We start from the raw sequence: 22,500 nt of genomic DNA on the forward strand, positions 1-22,500 counted from the left end.
GTTCTGTCCCGCTCAGACGACGATCTCCCGCTCCGCCGGATCGACGAAACCCTGGCGGTGCGAGGAGGAAGAGGAGAGCGTTTGCTGGAGCTCAGCTCACCTGTGAAGCACACACACAGCTGTGAGAGGGGACGTGTCTGTGTGAGAGGGGGCGTGTCTGTATGACATGGGTGTGTCTGTGGGAGAGGGGGCGTGTCTGTATGAGATGGGTGTGTCTGTGTGAGAGGGGGCGTGTCTGTGTGTGAGGGGGCGTGTCTGTATGAGATGGGTGTGTGTCTGTGTGAGAGGAGGCGTGTCTGTATGAGAGGAGGCGTGTCTGTATGAGAGGGGGCGTGTCTGTGTGAGAGGGGGCATGTCTGTGTGAGAGGGGGCGTGTTTATGTGAGAGGGGGCATGTTTATGTGAGAGGGGGCATGTCTGTGTGAGAGGGGGCATGTCTGTGTGAGAGGGGGCGTGTTTATGTGAGAGGGGGCATGTCTGTGTGAGAGGAGGCATGTCAGGTATGAGAGGGGGCGGGCGTGTCAGGTATGAGAGGGGGTGTGTCACGTGCGAGAGGGGATGTGTCAGGTGTGAGAGGGGGCGTGTCAGGTATGAGAGGGGCGTGTCTGTGTGAGAGGGGGCGTGTCAGGTATGAGAGGGGCGTGTCTGTGTGAGGAGGCGTGTCATGTGTGAGAGGGGCGTGTCATGTGTGAGAGGGGCGTGTCTGTGTGAGAGGGGGCGTGTATGTGGGAGAGGGGGCGTGTCTGTATGACATGGGTGTGTCTGTGGGAGAGGGGGCGTGTCTGTATGAGATGGGTGTGTCTGTGTGAGAGGGGGCGTGTCTGTGTGTGAGGGGGCGTGTCTGTATGAGATGGGTGTGTGTCTGTGTGAGAGGAGGCGTGTCTGTATGAGAGGAGGCGTGTCTGTATGAGAGGGGGCGTGTCTGTGTGAGAGGGGGCATGTTTATGTGAGAGGGGGCATGTCTGTGTGAGAGGGGGCATGTCTGTGTGAGAGGGGGCGTGTTTATGTGAGAGGGGGCATGTTTATGTGAGAGGGGGCATGTCTGTGTGAGAGGGGGCATGTCTGTGTGAGAGGGGGCGTGTTTATGTGAGAGGGGGCATGTCTGTGTGAGAGGAGGCATGTCAGGTATGAGAGGGGGCGGGCGTGTCAGGTATGAGAGGGGGTGTGTCACGTGCGAGAGGGGATGTGTCAGGTGTGAGAGGGGGCGTGTCAGGTATGAGAGGGGCGTGTCTGTGTGAGAGGGGGCGTGTCAGGTATGAGAGGGGCGTGTCTGTGTGAGGAGGCGTGTCATGTGTGAGAGGGGCGTGTCTGTGTGAGAGGGGCGTGTCAGGTATGAGAGGGGCGTGTCAGGTATGAGAGGGGGCGTGTCAGGTATGAGAGGGGCGTGTCTGTGTGAGGAGGCGTGTCATGTGTGAGAGGAGGCGTGTCATGTGTGAGAGGGGCGTGTCTGTGTGAGAGGGGGCGTGTATGTGGGAGAGGGGGCGTGTCTGTATGACATGGGTGTGTCTGTGGGAGAGGGGGCGTGTCTGTATGAGATGGGTGTGTCTGTGTGAGAGGGGGCGTGTCTGTGTGTGAGGGGGCGTGTCTGTATGAGATGGGTGTGTGTCTGTGTGAGAGGAGGCGTGTCTGTATGAGAGGAGGCGTGTCTGTATGAGAGGGGGCGTGTCTGTGTGAGAGGGGGCATGTTTATGTGAGAGGGGGCATGTCTGTGTGAGAGGGGGCATGTCTGTGTGAGAGGGGGCGTGTTTATGTGAGAGGGGGCATGTCTGTGTGAGAGGAGGCATGTCAGGTATGAGAGGGGGCGGGCGTGTCAGGTATGAGAGGGGGTGTGTCACGTGCGAGAGGGGATGTGTCAGGTGTGAGAGGGGGCGTGTCAGGTATGAGAGGGGCGTGTCTGTGTGAGAGGGGGCGTGTCAGGTATGAGAGGGGCGTGTCATGTGTGAGAGGGGCGTGTCTGTGTGAGAGGGGCGTGTCTGTGTGAGAGGGGCGTGTCAGGTATGAGAGGGGCGTGTCTGTGTTAGAGGGGGCGTGTCAGGTATGAGAGGGGGCGTGTCAGGTATGAGAGGGGCGTGTCTGTGTGAGGAGGCGTGTCATGTGTGAGAGGAGGCGTGTCATGTGTGAGAGGGGCGTGTCTGTGTGAGAGGGGCGTGTCAGGTATGAGAGGGGCGTGTCTGTGTTAGAGGGGGCGTGTCAGGTATGAGAGGGGTGTGTATGTGTGAGAGGGGCGTGTCAGGTATGAGAGGGGCGTGTCCTGACCTGTGATGTCGCTCCGGCGCTGAGGGCTGATGTCTCGTCTGCTGGGCCACGTGCTGGACATGGACAGCGAGGGCTCTGCCTGGGTCCGGGGGAGGCTCGGGGTCAGAGGTCCTGCTACAGAGGTCAGAGGGTACGAGGGCAACAGAAGCGACCCCGGCGGGGTGGAGCTGGGGGGGAGGGAGAAGGTTCGCTCTGCGCTACCCGACAGGAAACGGCTCGACTTCAACCCTGAGGACGGAGCGAGAAAACAACTATGCACAAGAACCAATGGCATAATAAAGGGTGCATAACACACACACACACACACAAACACACACACACACACACACACACACACAAACGCCTACAGGAGCTGAAAAAGTATTACTGCTGCAGAAGTGGTGTGTGTGTGTGTGTGTGTGTGTGTGTGTGTGTGTGTGTGTGTGTGTGTGTGTGTGTGTGTGTGTGTGCGTGCATGCGTGTAATGCCTGCTAATTTCGTTGCTTTTTCCGATCTCTTATATTGGGAACTTAAATTGGTCTTTTCTTACTGCTGACATTAGAAATGATGCACGTGAGGGCCAATTCACCGGTTAATGATCTGCCAATGGGGTGAGATAAATAATCTTGTTTTCTGTTTGAATTAAGATGATTTTTCTCACCCCACTGGCAGATTATTTATCTTATTTTAAGCAAAAACTCTCAAAACAAGACAATTACTTTTGCTTGTCTAGTAAATACTTCTTGTTTTAAGTATTTTTAGATGTTTGGACTAGAAACAAGACAAAAATACTGAGTAAGAAGAGCATGTTTTGCGGCGCGTGTGTATAAAGGCCTGGATGCTGATTGGCCGGTCCGGTGTCACAGGACTCATTAGGCATGACACACGCGTGTTCTTGGCTGACCTTTCTCCGGCTCAGAGGCTGTTTTGAAAATGTCCGGATCCGAATCCAAGCTTCCGCTGCGGCGCAGTCGACCCAGAGCCCTGTGGGTCCGGCCCGGGGACTGGAGGGCTTCTGGCGGGCCTGGACCAGAACACAACACATTATTCACCAGACCTGCGTCATACGAGAGAGTCAGGGGCTCAGCTAACATTGCTTTTAGGGTTATTGATGTCTAAATAAAGTTGAATATAGAGGCTCGCTTCACTTTACACTGCAAAACATGATCTTCTTACTCAGTCATTCTGTCTAGTTTCTAGTCTAAATATCTAACAATTCTTAAATCAAGATGCATTTACTAGATCAGTAAAACGACATAAGATATTTTTGCTTCTTTTCTTAAAAATAAAATCTAACTGAAGTGAGTTTTTGCTTAAAACAGGCAAAATGATCTGCCAATGGGGTGAGAGAAATAATCTTATTTCTGATTGAAATCTTGTTTCTTGTTTCCGTCCCAATCAGAAATAAGATTATTTTTGAAAAAATTTATGAAAAATATACTAAGTAAGAAGAGCATATTTTGCAGTTGATCAAGAGGACGGCTGGGCCTCTGGGAAATAAAGCTGGGACACGCTTCCCAATCAAACACGCGTGTAGAGAAGCAGATCCTCAGCGATATGAGTGAGCTCTGCAGTGAATAAGCTGAATATGAAACTATATGAGCGTTCCTACTGTATTTGACACCGGTGTCCTGGCGGAGCCTCGGATCTTCACTGCAGACCTGCTGGAATAAAGACATGAGATCAGTCAATACACACACACACACACACACACACACACACACACACACACACACACACACACACACACACACACACACACACACACACACACACACACACACACACACACACACACACACACACACACACTGCCCCTAAACCTAAACAAAAGCTAAATAATCTTAATTCAAACAGAAAACAAGATTATTTTTCTCACCCCATTGGCAGATTATTTATCTTATTTTAAGCAAAAACTCTCTTCATTTTGAGTTATTTTCCCCAAAACAAGACAAAAATACTAAGTAAAAAAAGCATTTTTTGCAGTGTATATCGCTCTTCTCCAGCGCCGATTGTGTCAGAGCAGCTTCAGTGTTAAACAGGACAATACTGCAGCAGAATTAGATTTGGCTGTACAGTCGTTCTGGAGTAAACAGTGATGTTATCAGCTTATTTTAATTTATCATAGAGAGACAATGTTGGCAGATCAGGATTATAGTTTATAGAATTAAATAAGACCTCATTCATTAATGTTATTTGTATATTTAGTTGAATAACTTAGATCCCAATTTAGAGTTCAATTGCTGGCTCACCTGATCAGGTGATCTCCCGTTGGCCGTGAGGGCCGATCTCTCCCAGGGCAGTTTGTTCTTCCCTTTCCCGGCGCTGGCGATCCTCCGGTGCGGTTGGTCCTCAATCGGGTCGGCGTCGGCGCTGGAAGCCCGTCCTCCGTTCATGACCCAGTCCAGATCGGCCCCGGAGCCCATCTGAGGCAGGCGTCTCTGACCCGGTTTGGGCAGGGCGAGCGCGTACTCCACGGTTCCGTCCGCCATTAGCCGCGGGAGAATGTGCCGAGCTCGCCGCGCCTGCACGGCCTCCATTAATCCCAGCGCGCCCGCGGTCCGCTCGACCCGGTCCACGGCCCTCAGGATCGGCTGCTTCTTCCCCGGATCCAAACACGAGTCGAACACGGCGAAGAGCTCCAGCGCCGCGAGCCGGACCTTCCGCTTAGCATCCGCGAGCGGCGGCGCCGCTTCCGCGCACAGCTCCGCGATATCGAAGTCCTTCCGCGGGTGTGTTAGCAGCGCGGCCGTTATGATGTTAACCGCGTCCTCTCGGACTCTGGAGTTCCGGTTTCGGAGCTGAGCGAGCACTGGCTCCAGAACCAGCCGCGGCCCGACCGCACGCATCAGCTTCCGGAAGAGGCTCATGTATTCCCGCCGCGGGACGTTCCGCGAGTCTCCCATCGCCCGCACCGCCGCCGCCGCGATCTCCCGGTAATAACGCTCCACATCCCGCTCCAGCCGATCGGTCAGCAGGTTTAGGAGCTGCAAGGCTCCACACAACACCTTAAAGTTACTGTCGTCCAGGAGCCGGCGTAAGAACTGGATGAAGTCCACAACGCTACCAGACGACACCTGGGATAAAAACAGCATTCTAAATCAACAAATGCTCTTCTTTCTTAGTATTTTTGTCCAAACATCTAAAAATTCTTAAAACCAGAAGTATTTACTAGACAAGTAAAAGTAATTGTCTTGTTTTGGGGAAAAATAACTCAAAATGAAGAGAGTTTTTGCTTATATAAGCACAATAATCTTAATTCAAACAAAAACAAGATTATTATTTTTCTCACCCCATTGGCAGATTATTTAGACTGTTTTAAGCAAAAACTCTGGAAAAATATGTCGATTTTCTTATCTAGTAAATGCATCTTGATTTAAGAAACAAGACAAAATGACTGAGTAAGAAGAGCATTTTTTGCAATGTTTAATCTGTTTCTTATTTCTTATGTTTTATTTCTTTCTGTGTTGTACGGTGTCCTCGAGTGTAATATGGTTTCTGATGTACCTGCTGGAGGTCCAGCTCCGCCAGGATGCTCTTCAGCTCCTCCACGCCGCGGGTCCGGTTCTGGAAGTTCTGCTGGTCCAGGAGCAGCTGGTGTAGCTCCGGAGGGATCAGGCCATAAATCATCATGGAGTCCAGATGGAGCGGATGCAGAGGAATCTGTCATGATGATGAGGGATGCGAAGCCATGGCAACAGCAGACCTATAGACGGGATGATTCACAGGCTTTACTTCTACAGGCATAACACACATTAGCCCCGCCCACTCTTTCAGATGGAACGTATTAGCCCCGCCCACTCTTTCAAATGGAGCGCATTAGCCCCGCCCACTCTTTCCGATGGAGCACATTAGCCCCGCCCACTCTTTCCGATGGAGCACATTAGCCCCGCCCACTCTTTCCGATGGAGCGCATTAGCCCCACCCACTCTTTCCGATGGAGCGCATTAGCCCCGCCCACTCTTTCCGATGGAGCGCATTAGCCCCGCCCACTCTTTCCGATGGAGCGCATTAGCCCCGCCCACTCTTTCCGATGGAGCGCATTAGCCCCACCCACTCTTTCCAATGGAGCGCATTAGCCCCGCCCACTCTTTCAAATGGAGCGCATTAGCCCCGCCCACTCTTTCAGATGGAGCGCATTAGCCCCGCCCACTCTTTCCGATGGAGCGCATTAGCCCCGCCCACTCTTTCCGATGGAGCGCATTAGCCCCGCCCACTCTTTCCGATGGAGCGCATTAGCCCCGCCCACTCTTTCCGATGGAGCGCATTAGCCCCACCCACTCTTTCCGATGGAGCGCATTAGCCCCGCCCACTCTTTCAGATGGAGCGCATTAGCCCCGCCCACTCTTTCCAATGGAGCGCATTAGCCCTGCCCACTCTTTCAGATGGAGCGCATTAGCCCCGCCCACTCTTTCAGATGGAGCGCATTAGCCCCGCCCACTCTTTCCAATGGAGCGCATTATCCCTGCCCACTCTTTCAGATGGAGCGCATTAGCCCCGCCCACTCTTTCAGATGGAGCGCATTAGCGCCGCCCACTCTTTCCAATGGCCCCCATTAGTGCCGCCCACTCTTTCCAATGGAGCGCATTAGCCCCGCCCACTCTTTCCAATGGCCCCCATTAGCGCCGCCCACTCTTTCCAATGGAGCGCATTAGCCCCGCCCACTCTTTGCAATGGAGCGCATTAGCCCCGCCCACTCTTTCCGATGGAACGCATTATCCCCGCCCACTCCTTCCGATGGAGCGCATTATCCCCGCCCACTCCTTCCGATGGAGCGCATTATCCCTGCCCACTCCTTCCGATGGAGCGCATTGGCCTCGCCCCCTCTCTTTTCGATGGAGCGCATTAGCCCCGCCCACTCTTTTCCGATGGAGCGCATTGGCCCCGCCCACTCTTTCCGATGGAGCGCATTAGCCCCGCCCACTTTTCCCCGATGGAGTCATGTGATGTTGTTTAACTGTATCATAAAAACTGCACATGTTGAATGTTTAGCTCAGTTTCTCAGTGTGAGCGATGCTAGTGTGTTGTGATTTCTCCTCGAGAGGCTGCGGAGCGTCAACAGCGCCACCTTCAGTTCATTATATATTACACTATTATCCACTATAGATCGCCACTTACACTAAATAAATGCAGAATCATTCTTGCATTTTGGTGATTTGCTAGTTATTTTTGTGTTATTGGCGTTTTAATCTGCTTGTCCATCGGGTAAGTAAAATTCTCTTTCACTCGCCCCCTCAAAAAAATCCCCTTTGTTAATGTCGAGCCCTGTGTATCCTCGTAAACACAGTCAGTCATGTCTTAAGTAAATGTTAAGCGTGTGTGTATCAGTGTATTGGATCTGTGCATTTGCTCTTAAAGTGACAGCAGCCTAATATCACTCAGTTAGTCTAGACCGAATCGCTTTTGTAATTTAGAATTTATCTATGCTTAATATGCATAAAAATGCTATTGCCGATCAACACATATACTCGTCGACACAGATTTTTACTCGCACTTGGCCCTTTGGCGAGTGTTCATTTTAGGCCCTGATTGATTTGATATATATGACTGACGCTTTTAAAAAGGGACTTAAAACATATCTGTTTAGAACGTTTTTCAATGTTTAAAATGCTTTACATTTTTTTTTTGTGTTGATTTTAATTGAATTCTTACTTGCTCTAACTACTTAATTATATTTTTTTCCACCCTTTGTAGCAGTTTGAGATTTTATTTAAAATGTTAAGTGCTTTATAAATAAAATGTATTATTATTATTATATAAACATATTTTAAATTACTTGCAAAATAGGCATTAGTATTTAGAGAGCGAAGAGATGTCATTCGCAGTGCTTCATGGGAGTGGGTGGAGCTTTGATTGTGTCGCCTTCTCTGATTGGTAGGATTTACATACAGCATCATGGGTAATGTAGTTTTCACCACAAATTCTGCTGTTAAACGTGATTATTTTAATACTAAGTTAAATAAGTAAATAATGCATGCTGACGGCTTTAACCGAAGCAAATCCTATCGATTAACACCCTCGACGCTCACAGTAGTGCTGACTTTAACGATTCATAACTTATCATTAAAAATCAAGCAGTTTTAACTTCTGCTGGATTGTCGTTCAAAACCTCCTAAATTTTTTCTTGGTTTATGTGAATGTTAGATAAAATATTAAGGTAATATTCTCATCAGTTTGCAAGTATTATGGGAATGTTATTAACGTTTTAAAAACATGAATCGTTCCAGTAAAGTGTTGAGTAATGACTCTGAATGATTTTAATGTTTTGTTAATAACTCCAGGTGAATCTTTGAGGCTTTTCTCACAACCAACTTGGGGGTTTTCATGGACATATGAAGTATGGTAACACAAAGTTTGAACACCAAACAAAAAGTGTATGCATAAACTGTTCATTGATTCATATTTTGAAACCTAACAAACTTCATATTCACATTGAGCAGCTTTGAAGGACAATAGTTTGGTGTAGAAGGCCAGGGTTGAGCTGGTTTTGGACAGCAGCTGCTGGGAAACATCAACACATGACATCAACACAACAACACATTAACACAACATATGAACACAACACACATCAGCTCATATTTAACAGAAGATCTTCGGAAAGACTCGGAAGAAAAAACACTTGTGGCTCTTCTGCGGTATTTACTCGTTCATTCCCTCAGTAACGTTAGGCTATTCATCATCTGACAGCACATATTTCAGTAATAAAGACACTCTTGAGCTGACTATACAGTTATTATTATACTCATTCATCGTATCGGACGTGTGTTTGGCGTTATATTCGCTATAAGGTTTTCTTTTTTTCATCACATCGACAACACATAAAATAATTAATTAATAATATACAGTATAAAACCATAGCAACATTGAAACACATTCACACATTGGTGTTTTGGTGCAAATCAAACCTGTTATTGCAGATCCGAATGACTCCGCGCGACTCCCGAGCGGATCCGGTTCGGTTCTCGATGTGACTCAGTCGCTGAATCCGGTTTCTCTGCTCTGGATTTCTCTAATTTGGGTCTGATTTTCGTTGTTTTTCTGTCGGATTCTGATTTTCTCGCTGCTTCCATCACAACACACAACCAAAATGGCGCTGATGTCACAACCAGCCGCTGCCATGGTGACGCGCCCTCTGACCCCGCACTGGATGGTTGGCGCGGTGCACTGTGGGAGGTGTAGTTCACGACACGGTTTGGCGTTTATTAACGTGCCGTAGAAAATAACATCCAGTAATGCCAGTAATTTTGTTACTTAGTAACGCGTTACTCTAATCTGAATACTTTTTTCCAGTAACGAGTAATCTAACGTGTTAGTAGGCCTATTTCCAAACCAGTAATCAGATTAAAGTAATTTATCCAAGTCACTGTGAGTTAGAGAAGAGAAGAGAAGAGCATTTTTTCAGGAAATATTTTTTAATTTAAAATGTCAGGGGATACATTGTTGGCATTACTGTTAAAAATGCACTTCCAATAAAGTGAGTGTTGGCTAAATGTCGGAAGGGCTGTTGTCGGAAACTGCTGAATGTAACTAATAAAGTTACTAAGTAATCTTACTTAGTTACTTTTAAAATCAAGTAATCTGTAAAGTAACTAAGTAACTTTTTAAAGGAGTAATCAGTAATCAGATTACTTTTTCAAAGCAACTGTGGCAACACTGATCTTGAGACAAAACAATGACATGTTTTACGATATGCTTTCAGTTAAAACTGTTCAAACACGCGCATACCTGTCTGTGAAATAAGGTTTACGTTTTTTAGACTGTAAATTTTTAGAGTTCTACTGCAAAAAAACATGAAAACAAATAATCACAAAGTGGGCTAAAACTGTGTCTTCTATTATTTTAACCATGATATAAATGTACAAAGATAAAGATATAACATAATATTTATACTATTCATACCACACAAAAATACTATGTGAAAAAACAGGAATTAGGCAGAAATAGCCTATTTGAGTTGATGTTTTTACAGTAAGAGTACAGTAAGAGCGGTATATGAGAATACAGTAAGAGCGGTATATGAGAGTACAGTAAGAGCGGTATATGAGAATACAGTAAGAGCGCTATATGAGAGTACAGTAAGAGCGGTATATGAGAATACAGTAAGAGCGGTATATGAGAGTACAGTAAGAGCGGTATATGAGAATACAGTAAGAGCGGTATATGAGAATACAGTAAGAGCGGTATATGAGAGTACAGTAAGAGCGGTATATGAGAATACAGTAAGAGCGCTATATGAGAGTACAGTAAGAGCGGTATATGAGAATACAGTAAGAGCGGTATATGAGAGTACAGTAAGAGCGGTATATGAGAGTACAGTAAGAGCGGTATATGAGAATACAGTAAGAGCGGTATATGAGAGTACAGTAAGAGCGGTATATGAGAGTACAGTAAGAGCGGTATATGAGAGTACAGTAAGAGCGGTATATGAGTGTACAGTAAGAGCGGTATATGAGTGTACAGTAAGAGCGCTATATGAGAGTACAGTAAGAGCGGTATATGAGAATACAGTAAGAGCGCTATATGAGAGTACAGTAAGAGCGGTATATGAGAATACAGTAAGAGCGGTATATGAGAGTACAGTAAGAGCGGTATATGAGAATACACTAAGAGCGGTATATGAGAGTACAGTAAGAGCGGTATATGAGAATACAGTAAGAGCGCTATATGAGAGTACAGTAAGAGCGGTATATGAGAATACAGTAAGAGCGGTATATGAGAGTACAGTAAGAGCGCTATATGAGAGTACAGTAAGAGCGGTATATGAGAATACAGTAAGAGCGGTATATGAGAGTACAGTAAGAGCGGTATATGAGAGTACAGTAAGAGCGGTATATGAGAATACAGTAAGAGCGGTATATGAGAGTACAGTAAGAGCGGTATATGAGAGTACAGTAAGAGCGGTATATGAGTGTACAGTAAGAGCGGTATATGAGAATACAGTAAGAGCGCTATATGAGAGTACAGTAAGAGCGGTATATGAGAGTACAGTAAGAGCGGTATATGAGAGTACAGTAAGAGCGGTATATGAGTGTACAGTAAGAGCGGTATATGAGTGTACAGTAAGAGCGCTATATGAGAGTACAGTAAGAGCGGTATATGAGAATACAGTAAGAGCGCTATATGAGAGTACAGTAAGAGCGGTATATGAGAATACAGTAAGAGCGGTATATGAGAGTACAGTAAGAGCGGTATATGAGAGTACAGTAAGAGCGGTATATGAGAGTACAGTAAGAGCGGTATATGAGAGTACAGTAAGAGCGGTATATGAGAGTACAGTAAGAGCGGTATATGAGAATACAGTAAGAGCGGTATATGAGAGTACAGTAAGAGCGGTATATGAGAATACAGTAAGAGCGGTATATGAGAGTACAGTAAGAGCGGTATATGAGAATACAGTAAGAGCGGTATATGAGAATACAGTAAGAGCGGTATATGAGAGTACAGTAAGAGCGGTATATGAGAATACAGTAAGAGCGCTATATGAGAGTACAGTAAGAGCGGTATATGAGAATACAGTAAGAGCGGTATATGAGAGTACAGTAAGAGCGGTATATGAGAATACAGTAAGAGCGGTATATGAGAGTACAGTAAGAGCGCTATATGAGCGGTATATGAGAATACAGTAAGAGCGGTATATGAGTGTACAGTAAGAGCGCTATATGAGAGTACAGTAAGAACGGTATATGAGAGTACAGTAAGAGCGGTATATGAGAATACAGTAAGAGCGGTATATGAGAATACAGTAAGAGCGGTATATGAGAGTACAGTAAGAGCGGTATATGAGAGTACAGTAAGAGCGGTATATGAGTGTACAGTAAGAGCGCTATATGAGAGTACAGTAAGAGCGGTATATGAGAGTACAGTAAGAGCGGTATATGAGTGTACAGTAAGAGCGGTATATGAGTGTACAGTAAGAGCGGTATATGAGAGTACAGTAAGAGCGGTATATGAGAGTACAGTAAGAGCGGTATATGAGTGTACAGTAAGAGCGGTATATGAGAGTACAGTAAGAGCGGTATATGAGAGTACAGTAAGAGCGGTATATGAGTGTACAGTAAGAGCGCTATATGAGTGTACAGTAAGAGCGGTATATAAGAGTACAGTAAGAGCGGTATATGAGAGTACAGTAAGAGCGGTATATGAGTGTACAGTAAGAGCGCTATATGAGAGTACAGTAAGAGCGCTATATGAGAGTACAGTAAGAGCGGTATATGAGAGTACAGTAAGAGCGGTATATGAGAGTACAGTAAGAGCGGTATATGAGTGTACAGTAAGAGCGCTATATGAGTGTACAGTAAGAGCGGTATATAAGAGTACAGTAAGAGCGGTATATGAGAGTACAGTAAGAGCGGTATATGAGTGTACAGTAAGAGCGCTATATAAGAGTACAGTAAGAGCGCTATATGAGAGTACAGTAAGAGCGGTATATGAGTGTACAGTAAGAGCGCTATATAAGAGTACAGTAAGAGCGCTATATGAGAGTACAGTAAGAGCGCTATATGAGAGTACAGTAAGAGCGGTATATGAGAGTACAGTAAGAGCAGTATATGAGAGTACAGTAAGAGCGGTATATGAGAATACAGTAAGAGCGGTATATGAGAGTACAGTAAGAGCGGTATATGAGAGTACAGTAAGAGCGGTATATGAGAGTACAGTAAGAGCGGTATATGAGTGTACAGTAAGAGCGCTATATGAGAGTACAGTAAGAGCGGTATATGAGAGTACAGTAAGAGCGGTATATGAGAGTACAGTAAGAGCGGTATATGAGAGTACAGTAAGAGCGCTATATGAGAGTACAGTAAGAGCGGTATATGAGTGTACAGTAAGAGCGCTATATGAGAGTACAGTAAGAGCGGTATATGAGAGTACAGTAAGAGCGGTATATGAGAGTACAGTAAGAGCGCTATATGAGAGTACAGTAAGAGCGGTATATGAGAGTACAGTAAGAGCGGTATATGAGATTACAGTAAGAGCGGTATATGAGAATACAGTAAGAGCGGTATATGAGAGTACAGTAAGAGCGGTATATGAGAGTACAGTAAGAGCGGTATATGAGAGTACAGTAAGAGCGGTATATGAGTGTATAGTAAGAGCGCTATATGAGAGTACAGTAAGAGCGGTATATGAGAGTACAGTAAGAGCGGTATATGAGAGTACAGTAAGAGCGGTATATGAGAGTACAGTAAGAGCGCTATATGAGAGTACAGTAAGAGCGGTATATGAGAGTACAGTAAGAGCGCTATATGAGAGTACAGTAAGAGCGGTATATGAGAGTACAGTAAGAGCGGTATATGAGAGTACAGTAAGAGCGGTATATGAGAGTACAGTAAGAGCGGTATATGAGAGTACAGTAAGAGCGGTATATGAGAGTACAGTAAGAGCGCTATATGAGAGTACAGTAAGAGCGGTATATGAGAGTACAGTAAGAGCGGTATATGAGTGTACAGTAAGAGCGGTATATGAGAGTACAGTAAGAGCGCTATATGAGAGTACAGTAAGAGCGGTATATGAGAGTACAGTAAGAGCGGTATATGAGAGTACAGTAAGAGCGGTATATGAGAATACAGTAAGAGCGGTATATGAGAGTACAGTAAGAGCGGTATATGAGAGTACAGTAAGAGCGGTATATGAGAGTACAGTAAGAGCGCTATATGAGAGTACAGTAAGAGCGGTATATGAGAGTACAGTAAGAGCGGTATATGAGTGTACAGTAAGAGCGGTATATGAGAGTACAGTAAGAGCGCTATATGAGAGTACAGTAAGAGCGGTATATGAGAATACAGTAAGAGCGGTATATGAGAGTACAGTAAGAGCGGTATATGAGAGTACAGTAAGAGCGGTATATGAGAGTACAGTAAGAGCGGTATATGAGTGTACAGTAAGAGCGCTATATGAGAGTACAGTAAGAGCGGTATATGAGAGTACAGTAAGAGCGGTATATGAGAGTACAGTAAGAGCGCTATATGAGAGTACAGTAAGAGCGGTATATGAGAGTACAGTAAGAGCGCTATATGAGAGTACAGTAAGAGCGGTATATGAGTGCACTGGGGTGATTGGGTGTGTTAATGATTCCCTTTCTCTCTCTCATTCAGGTCTATTTTAAGCTCCATCAGTGTCGCATCAGAGAGCAGCTCCAGGGCAACACACACACACACACACACACACACACACACACACACACACACACTTTTTTCTGCACCTGAAATTCACAGGGGTGTCATTTCAGCAGAGGCTTTTGTAAAAACAAGATTTTCACACTCACTCACCTCTAAATAAGAGGTTATTTAAAAGAGCAGACGATATTTAGAGGATGGCCGAGGTTTTATTTTGCTCTGCTCGTTTATTTCCCGGAAGTGACGCATGCGCCGATTTGTGTTTGTTTTCCTGACAGTCGCGGCCGTGTTGCGCTTCAAACTGCCAGAAATCAGCCAGACATTCAGGTAAACACTGATTAAACGCTTTATTACTGCACTGTACAGAATTAAATAAGCCCGAGGGCGGTGTAAAGGAGCGCTAACCGCCGCTGTGCGGAGCTTTGTATGTGGATGCTAATGTTAGCATAGAATGAGCTGCTTTATTTATTTATATCAGCTGATTCATGTCAGATGAATATGGTTTTCATGTCTGAAGATGACTTTTATGATTTCACTAAATGCACCTGATGTGATTTTTCGGTCTGAATGGCTGTGTGTCAACCCTAGTGAGCTGCTGCTGTGCTGCCTATCTAGTGTTTGGCTCCATAGGGAGCATCCATAGGGAGCACAAGCAGACAGTCATAATCATAACAACATGACAACGTTATAACAAACTCAGTTATAAGTCATAATTATGAGTCATATGAGATACAGAGTCATAACTATGAAATAAAATGTCAATGTTATGATAAAAAGTTGAAATTATGACGGTCATAATTATGATATACTAGATTTAAACAACGAAATTGACATTTAAAGTCAGTATTATGACATAAAATGTCGAATTTATGAGTCATATGAGATACGATGATAACTATGATGTTAAAAGTAAATTTTATGACATTAAATGTCAAAATTATGAGTCATATAAGATAAAGAGTCATAACTATGACATACAATGTCAATGTTATGACAAAAAGTTGAAATTATGACAGTCATACTTATGAAATACTAGATTCAAACAACGAAATCGAGATTTAAAGTCAATATTATGACATAAAATTTCAAAATTATAAGTCATATGAGATACGATGAGAACTATGATGTTAAAAGTAAATATTATGACATAAAATGTCTATTATCACAAAATGTTGAAATTATGAGGGTCATATTTATGACATACTAGATTAAATAAATAAAAAAATTGACGTTGAAAGATTAAATCATGACATTAAAAGTATGATTTAAAAAGCCTGAATTAGTCATATGAGAGAGTCACAAGTTTGACACGAAGTCATTATGAGAAAAAAATCGAAATTATGATATTCTAGATTAAATAAATTAAATTATTACATAAAAAGTCAAAATTATGAGTCATATGAGATACAAATCGTAACTGACGTAAGTAAATATTATGACAAAAAATGTCAAAATGACATAAAGTCGCAATTATGACAGTCATACGAAGATAAAAGAACAACAAATTATGACATGAAAATTCAATATTATGATGAAAAGTTTAAACAATAACATCAGATAAAAAAATCTAATCTATGAGATAAAATGTTTTCTTTTATGCCATAGTATGACTTGATGATGGTGAACGTGTGTGTGTGTGTGTGTGTGTGTGTGTGTGTGTGTGTGCGCGTGCGTGCGTGCGTGCGTGCGTGCCTGTGTGAGAGTGTGAGTGAGTGTGTGTGTGTGTGTGTGTGTGTGTGTGTGTGTGTGTGTGTGTGTGTGTGTGTGTGTGTGTGTGTGTGTGTGTGCCTGTGTGAGTGAGTGTGTGTGTGTGTCTGCATGTAGGGATCGAGGACGCACTAGTGATGCTCAGCACTAGAATGCAGTGTGTAAGAGTTTGAACACAAACACACACACACACACACACACACTCCTCGAAATCATTGATTTGAGCTGATGTGTGATGAAGGTGATGATCATTGCTCTTGGTGATGTAAGGCTTGGATGAGCTGCTCGGCCATGGAAACCCATTCCATGAAGCTCTCTCCGCTGTTCTTGAGCTCATCTGAAGGCCACAGAAGTCTGGAGGTCTGGAGCTGTTGACTCTGCAGAAAGTTGGAGACTTCTGCGCACTGTGACCCTCAGCATGCGCTGACCCCGCTCTGGGATTTAACACTTCGTGTCGGAGTTGCTGTTGTTTCCAATGGCTTCCACTTTGTTCTAATCCCACTAACAGTTGAGCGTGGAATATTTAGTAGTGAGGAAATGTCAGGAATGGGCTTATTGCACAGGTGTCAGCCTATCACGGCCCCACGCTTGAGTTCACTGAGCTCCTGAGAGCGACCCATTCTTTCACTAATGTGTGTAGAAGCGTCTGCAGGCCGAGAGCTGGAGTTATACACCTGTGGCCATGAAGAGATTGAACACCTGAACTCAGGGATCCCAATACTTTTGGCAATATTAACTGTTGATAATTCCTCATATTCCCCATTGTTGCGGCTCCTCTCTTCCCAGTCTGTCAGTAACTCGGTGTAGTTCCTGTCTCTGAAGCCCTATTTTCTGAAAAGCACACTGTGCTCTGATTGGTCGGCTGGAGCGGTGTGTTGTGATTGGTGTTTAGGAAATCCCCCGTCGCTTACCATAACTTTTGGCAATATCGTGTACATTAGATACAGGTACATGTCATTTATATGTTAACGCTCCTGTCCGAGTTATTTTTCTAGCTGTTGGAGTTTGAGGTCACTGAAGGCTTTAATGTGATGTGGTCAATACGCTGTTTTATTGATGTCTTTGAAACACGGATTGATGATTGATTTCAGTCCCTCTGGTGTTCATTCATGTTTGTTTCGCCTGTAGTGAAGAAGAAGAGATGATCGGCTCACACACAACACATTTATCATCAAAACACTGACAGAATGTGAAAGCCGAGATTTAGTTTCACATCATCGGTATCAAAGTTGAGATTATTGGACGGCAGGAGCTACAAATAATGTTTAGTGCTCACACACATCAACTGCAAACAGCATTAGAAGATCAATCATGGGATTGAGGAATCAATATCAGTTCATCAGTTTGAGCTAATCTAGCCCAGTTTAAACCGCTCGTGTGTGTGTGTGTGCATGTTTTTGTGACATATGAGGACTCAAATGTGTATAATGCCATGGGTATGACACAGGTATTACAGGAGAGGGTGAAATATGAGGACATTACCCATGGCCCCACTTTACAAAAGGCTTATAAATCACACAGGAGGAGTTTTTATGAGAAAGGAAAAATGCAGAATGTTTCCTGTGATGGGTAGGTTTAGGGGCAGTGTGTGTGTGTGTGTGTGTGTGTGTGTGTGTGTGTGTGTGTGTGTGTGTGTGTGTGTGTGTGTGTGTGTGTGTGTGTGTGTGATGGGTAGGTTTAGGGGCAGTGTGTGTGTGTGATGGGTAGGGTTAGGGGCAGTGTGTGTGTGTGATGGGTAGGTTTAGGGGTAGTGTGTGTGTGTGTGTGTGATGGGTAGGTTTAGGGACAGTGTGTGTGTGTGTTGGGTAGGTTTAGGGGCAGTGTAAGGGGATAGAAAATACGGTTTATACAGTATAAAAAACATTACGCCTATGGAATGTCCCCACATTTCACAAAAACAAATGTGTGTGTGTGTGTGTGTCAGATGGAGCAGTCGGCGAAGTCGTACATGTTTGCGAGTCTGACGCGGCCCCACTCGGAGCAGCTCCTGCAGGGTCTGCAGCTCCTCCGGCAGGACCGTGAGCTCTGCGATATCGTGCTTCGAGTCGGGGATGTGAAGATTCACGCACACAAGGTGGTGCTGGCCAGCATCAGCCCGTACTTCAGGGCCATGTTCACCGGGAACCTGTCGGAGAAGGAGACGTCAGAGGTGGAGTTCCAGTGCGTGGATGAGGCCGCGCTCAAGGTCACGCTCACACACACTCACTCACTCACTCACTCACTCACTCACTCACTCACTCACTCACTCACTCACTCACTCACTCACTCACTCACACACTCACTCACTCACTCACACACTCACACACACACACACACACACACACACACACACACACACACACACACACACACACACACACACACTCACTCACTCACTCACTCACTCACTCACTCACTCACTCACTCACTCACTCACTCACACACACACACACAGATGGAGTGTGTTAGTAACGTGATGTTTCCGTCTCCCTCAGGCTATAGTGGAGTACGCTTACACAGGAACGGTGTTCATCTCACAGGAGACGGTGGAGTCGCTCCTTCCCGCCGCTAACCTCCTGCAGGTGAAGCTGGTCCTGAAAGAGTGCTGCAGCTTCCTGGAGAGCCAGCTGGACGCCGGCAACTGCATCGGCATCTCCCGCTTCGCCGAGACCTACGGCTGCCACGACCTGTGCCTGGCCGCCACCAAATTCATCTGCCAGAACTTCGAGGAGGTGTGTCAGACGGAGGAGTTCCTGGAGCTGAGCCGCGCCGAGCTGGACGAGATCGTGTCCAATGACTGCCTGAACGTGCTGGCGGAGGAGACGGTGTTCTTCGCGCTGGAGTCCTGGGTGAAGTACGACCTGGCGGAGCGGCAGCAATATCTGGCTCAGCTCCTGCACTGCGTGCGGCTGCCGCTGCTGAGCGTAAAGTTCCTCACGCGGCTCTACGAGGCTAACCATCTGATCCGCGATGACCACGCCTGCAAACACCTGCTCAACGAGGCGCTCAAGTACCACTTCATGCCTGAACACCGGCTGTCCTATCAGACGGTTCTGTCCACGCGGCCGCGCTGCGCTCCAAAGGTCCTGCTGGCGGTCGGGGGCAAAGCCGGGCTGTTCGCCACGCTGGAGAGGTGAATGTACTGCGATAGACCCGTCTCACTATGACAAAAGTTCAATAAAGTAAAATTGTCAATAGATAAAACTATTTAATCAAGATTAATCGCAAGATTGTCATGAGTCAACTCGTGATTAATCCATAATTGTCATGAGTTTATTAATCACATGAATGCCGTTAGTTGACTTAGGATTAATCACTTGATTATCCTGAGTTAACCCGCAATAATCACATGCCATGAGTCAACTCGCGATTAATCTATGATTGTCATGAGTTGACTCGCGAATAATCGCATGAATGCCGTTAGTTGACTCACGATTAATCACTTGATTGCCGTGAGTTAACCCGTGATTAATAGCATGGGGCGTGTGTTAACTCGCGATTAATCGCATGAGTGTCATAAATTAACTTGAGATTAAGCAAAGCCGGGCTGTTCGCCGCACTGGAGAGGTGAATGTACTGCAATAGACCCGTCTCACTATGACAAAAGTTCAATAAAGTAGAGCTGTCAATCAATTAAAATATTTAATCGCGATTAATCACATGATTGTCATGAGTTGACCTGCGATTAGTAATGTGATTGTCATGAGTTGGCTCGCGATTAATCGCTTGATTGTCGTGAGTTCACTCGCAATTAATCACATGCTTGTCATGAGTTGACTCAAAATTAATCACGATTGTCATGAGTTAACTTGCGATTAATCACATTTTTGTCACATTTTTTTATTAATCACTTGATTTTCATGGGTTAACTCGAGATTAATTGCATGATTGTCAAGAGTTATCTTGTGATTAATCGCATGATTGTTATGAGTTAACTTGCGATTAATCACGAATGTCGTGAGTTAACTCACGATTAATCACATTTTGTTGTGAGTTAATTCACGATTAATCACTTGATTTTGGTGGGTTGACTCACGCTTACTTGCATGCTTTTAATGAGTTAACTCGAGATTAATTGCGTAATTGTCCTTGACTTAACTTGTGATTAAACACATGATTGTCATGAGTTAACTCACGATTAATCACATTTTTGATGTGAATTAACTCACCATTAATCACTTGATTTTCATGGGTTAACTCGCGGTTAATTGCATGCTTGTCATGAGTTAACTTGTGATTAATTGCGTGATTGTTGTGAGTTTACTCACGATTAACACTTGATTGTCATAAGTTAACTCACAATTAAGTGCAAGATTGCCGTGAGTTAACTCATGATTAATCACAGGCTTGGTATGAAAACAAAACAAGAAAAAATTGCTTATGTCGTTTTACTTATCTAGTAAACATATCTTGATTTAAGAATTGCTAGATATTTAGACTGGAAACAAGACAAAAATACTAAGTAAGAAAAGCATTTTTTGTAGTGTGCAGTGTGCTCATGATGTGTGTGTGTGTGTGTCAGTATGGAGATGTACTTCCCACAGACGGACTCGTGGATCGGGCTGGCTCCGCTCACCGTGCCTCGGTATGAGTTCGGCGTGGCCGTGCTGGAGCAGAAGGTGTTCGTGGTGGGCGGCATCGCCACACACATGCGGCAGGGCATCAGCTACCGGCGGCACGAAAGCACGGTGGAGCGCTGGGACCCCGACAGCAACAGCTGGGCGTCGGTGGAGCGCATGGCGGAGTGCCGGAGCACGCTGGGCCTGGTGGTGCTGGCAGGCGAACTCTACGCCCTCGGCGGATACGACGGCCAATACTACCTGCAGTCTGTGGAGAAATACGTGCCTAAGGTGAAGGAGTGGCAGCCCGTGGCGCCCATGACCAAATCCCGCAGCTGCTTCGCCACAGCTGTGCTGGACGGGATGGTCTACGCCATCGGCGGATACGGCCCTGCGCACATGAACAGGTAACACTGCAAAAAATGCTCTTCTTACTCAGTATTTCTGTCTTGTTTCTAGTCCAAACATCTACAAATTCTTAAAACAAGAAGTATTTACTAGACAAGCAAAAGTAATTGTCTTGTTTTAGGGAAAAATAACTCAAAATGAAGAGAGTTTTTGCTTAAAATAAGATAAATAATCTGCCAATGGGGTGAGAGAAATAATCTTGTTTTCTGTTTGAGTTAAGATTATTTTTCTCACCCCATTGGCAGATTATTGGCAGATTATATACAAGACAATAATTGATACTTTTCTAGTAAATGTTTCTTAATGGAAGATTTGTTAGATATTTTGACTTGAAACAAGACAAAAATACTGAGTAAGAAAAGCATTTTACTAACATTAATCATTTTATTAACTTTACTCCAGCCTTGTACAACAACTTTTCTTTTAAGTCAGTTAAGCTGTTAAAGCCAAATTAAATTGTTATTGGACAAACTAGATTTGGGTAAAGCCTTGAATATTTACAATGGCTCACACATTAGTTTAAAGGAACTTCATTACACAGCATAAAACGCTCTTCATATTTAGTATTTTTTTTCTCATTTCCAGTCCAAATATCTAAAAATTCTTAAATCAAGATGCATTTACTAGATCAGTAAAACGACATAAGATATTTTTCTTGTTTTCTTTAAAATAAAATCTAAATGAAGAGAGTTTTTGCTTAAAACAGGCAAAATGATCTGCCAATGGGGTGAGAGAAATAATCTCATCTCTCATTGGTGATGCATAAAATTGGTTTGCGCGTTAATCAAAAACACTGATGAATCGACTTAAATTCCAGTTTTTATTGCCATTGTCTGAAGGTTTGTCTGATCTGGTTAAATTTTCATGCAAATCAGATAAACTTTCAGTTTTTTTGCCGAAAAAAAATTGGCACTTGAGCCACGGAATATAAGAGGCTTTTGTCTCTATCCCTTATGGTTCAAAAGTTATTAGCACAACCGTAAGTGCAAATTTGGACAGGTGGTGGCGCTAGAGCGATCAAGTTAGAGACTCCATATTTGCTGTGGGGACGGTTCAGACTGTCCTCTCTCCCTGTGCCAAACTTCATAACGTTCCCTCATGCGGTTATACGGGTGCTTGGCCCCTAATTTGTTTACTGTTTGAATTACAGCAGTGTAATTTCAGTAAATATTTCAAATTTAGTGTAATTATAGAATTAAGTACTGAGTCTTAGTAATTAACTCCATGGGTCAGAAGTTACGGTTTGGTTTATTTGCATGTAACGATGCATACTACTATAGTAAAGTGTGTAATGGACACTGTATAATAAAGTGTTACCCATTTATTTGAATGAGAGGGGAAGCACATGCTGATTGAGTGCGGTTTGGGTTAGTGGCTCATGGGAAGGTTCTGCTGTTGTGTCTCCATGAGCACCATCGTCTCTAAACACGCGTGTGGAAAAAACACAGACTCATGGGACGCCGTCATGGTAACATCTGTTTCATGGGGACACGCTGCAGA

The 22,500-nt window shown here is 44.6% G+C and overlaps 2 protein-coding genes across 6 annotated transcripts in view; one reads left to right on the forward strand and one right to left on the reverse strand.

Moving 5' to 3' along the window:
• LOC137090856 (TOG array regulator of axonemal microtubules protein 1) overlaps positions 1–9,331 on the reverse strand; it is a 32,827-nt gene extending 23,496 nt beyond the window's left edge. For 2 of the 5 annotated variants that reach the window (XM_067454818.1, XM_067454815.1), the window contains exons 1-7: positions 9,140–9,331; positions 5,742–5,940; positions 4,487–5,311; positions 3,847–3,898; positions 3,139–3,258; positions 2,256–2,483; positions 1–100 (exon numbers count right to left, since the gene is read on the reverse strand). The exon at positions 1–100 is cut by the window's left edge and continues 52 nt beyond it. In XM_067454818.1, coding sequence (XP_067310919.1) covers positions 1–100; positions 2,256–2,483; positions 3,139–3,258; positions 3,847–3,898; positions 4,487–5,311; positions 5,742–5,867 — 1,451 coding nt within the window. In that variant the 5' untranslated portion in view covers positions 5,868–5,940; positions 9,140–9,331. The remainder of the gene's footprint in view (positions 101–2,255; positions 2,484–3,138; positions 3,259–3,846; positions 3,899–4,486; positions 5,312–5,741; positions 5,941–9,139) is intronic. The other 3 variants (XM_067454816.1, XM_067454820.1, XM_067454819.1) reach the window with 3 other exon arrangements.
• Positions 9,332–14,550: 5,219 nt separating this feature from the next.
• The window catches only part of LOC137090857 (kelch-like protein 28), a 10,070-nt gene continuing 2,120 nt past the window's right edge, over positions 14,551–22,500 (forward strand). Inside the window, exons 1-4 of the mRNA XM_067454821.1 lie at positions 14,551–14,674; positions 17,979–18,239; positions 18,529–19,166; positions 20,556–20,999. Coding sequence (XP_067310922.1) covers positions 17,979–18,239; positions 18,529–19,166; positions 20,556–20,999 — 1,343 coding nt within the window. The 5' untranslated portion in view covers positions 14,551–14,674. The remainder of the gene's footprint in view (positions 14,675–17,978; positions 18,240–18,528; positions 19,167–20,555; positions 21,000–22,500) is intronic.

Source organism: Pseudorasbora parva, chromosome 10 (assembly GCF_024679245.1).
Source record: "Pseudorasbora parva isolate DD20220531a chromosome 10, ASM2467924v1, whole genome shotgun sequence".
NCBI classification, from domain to species: Eukaryota; Metazoa; Chordata; class Actinopteri; order Cypriniformes; family Gobionidae; genus Pseudorasbora; species Pseudorasbora parva.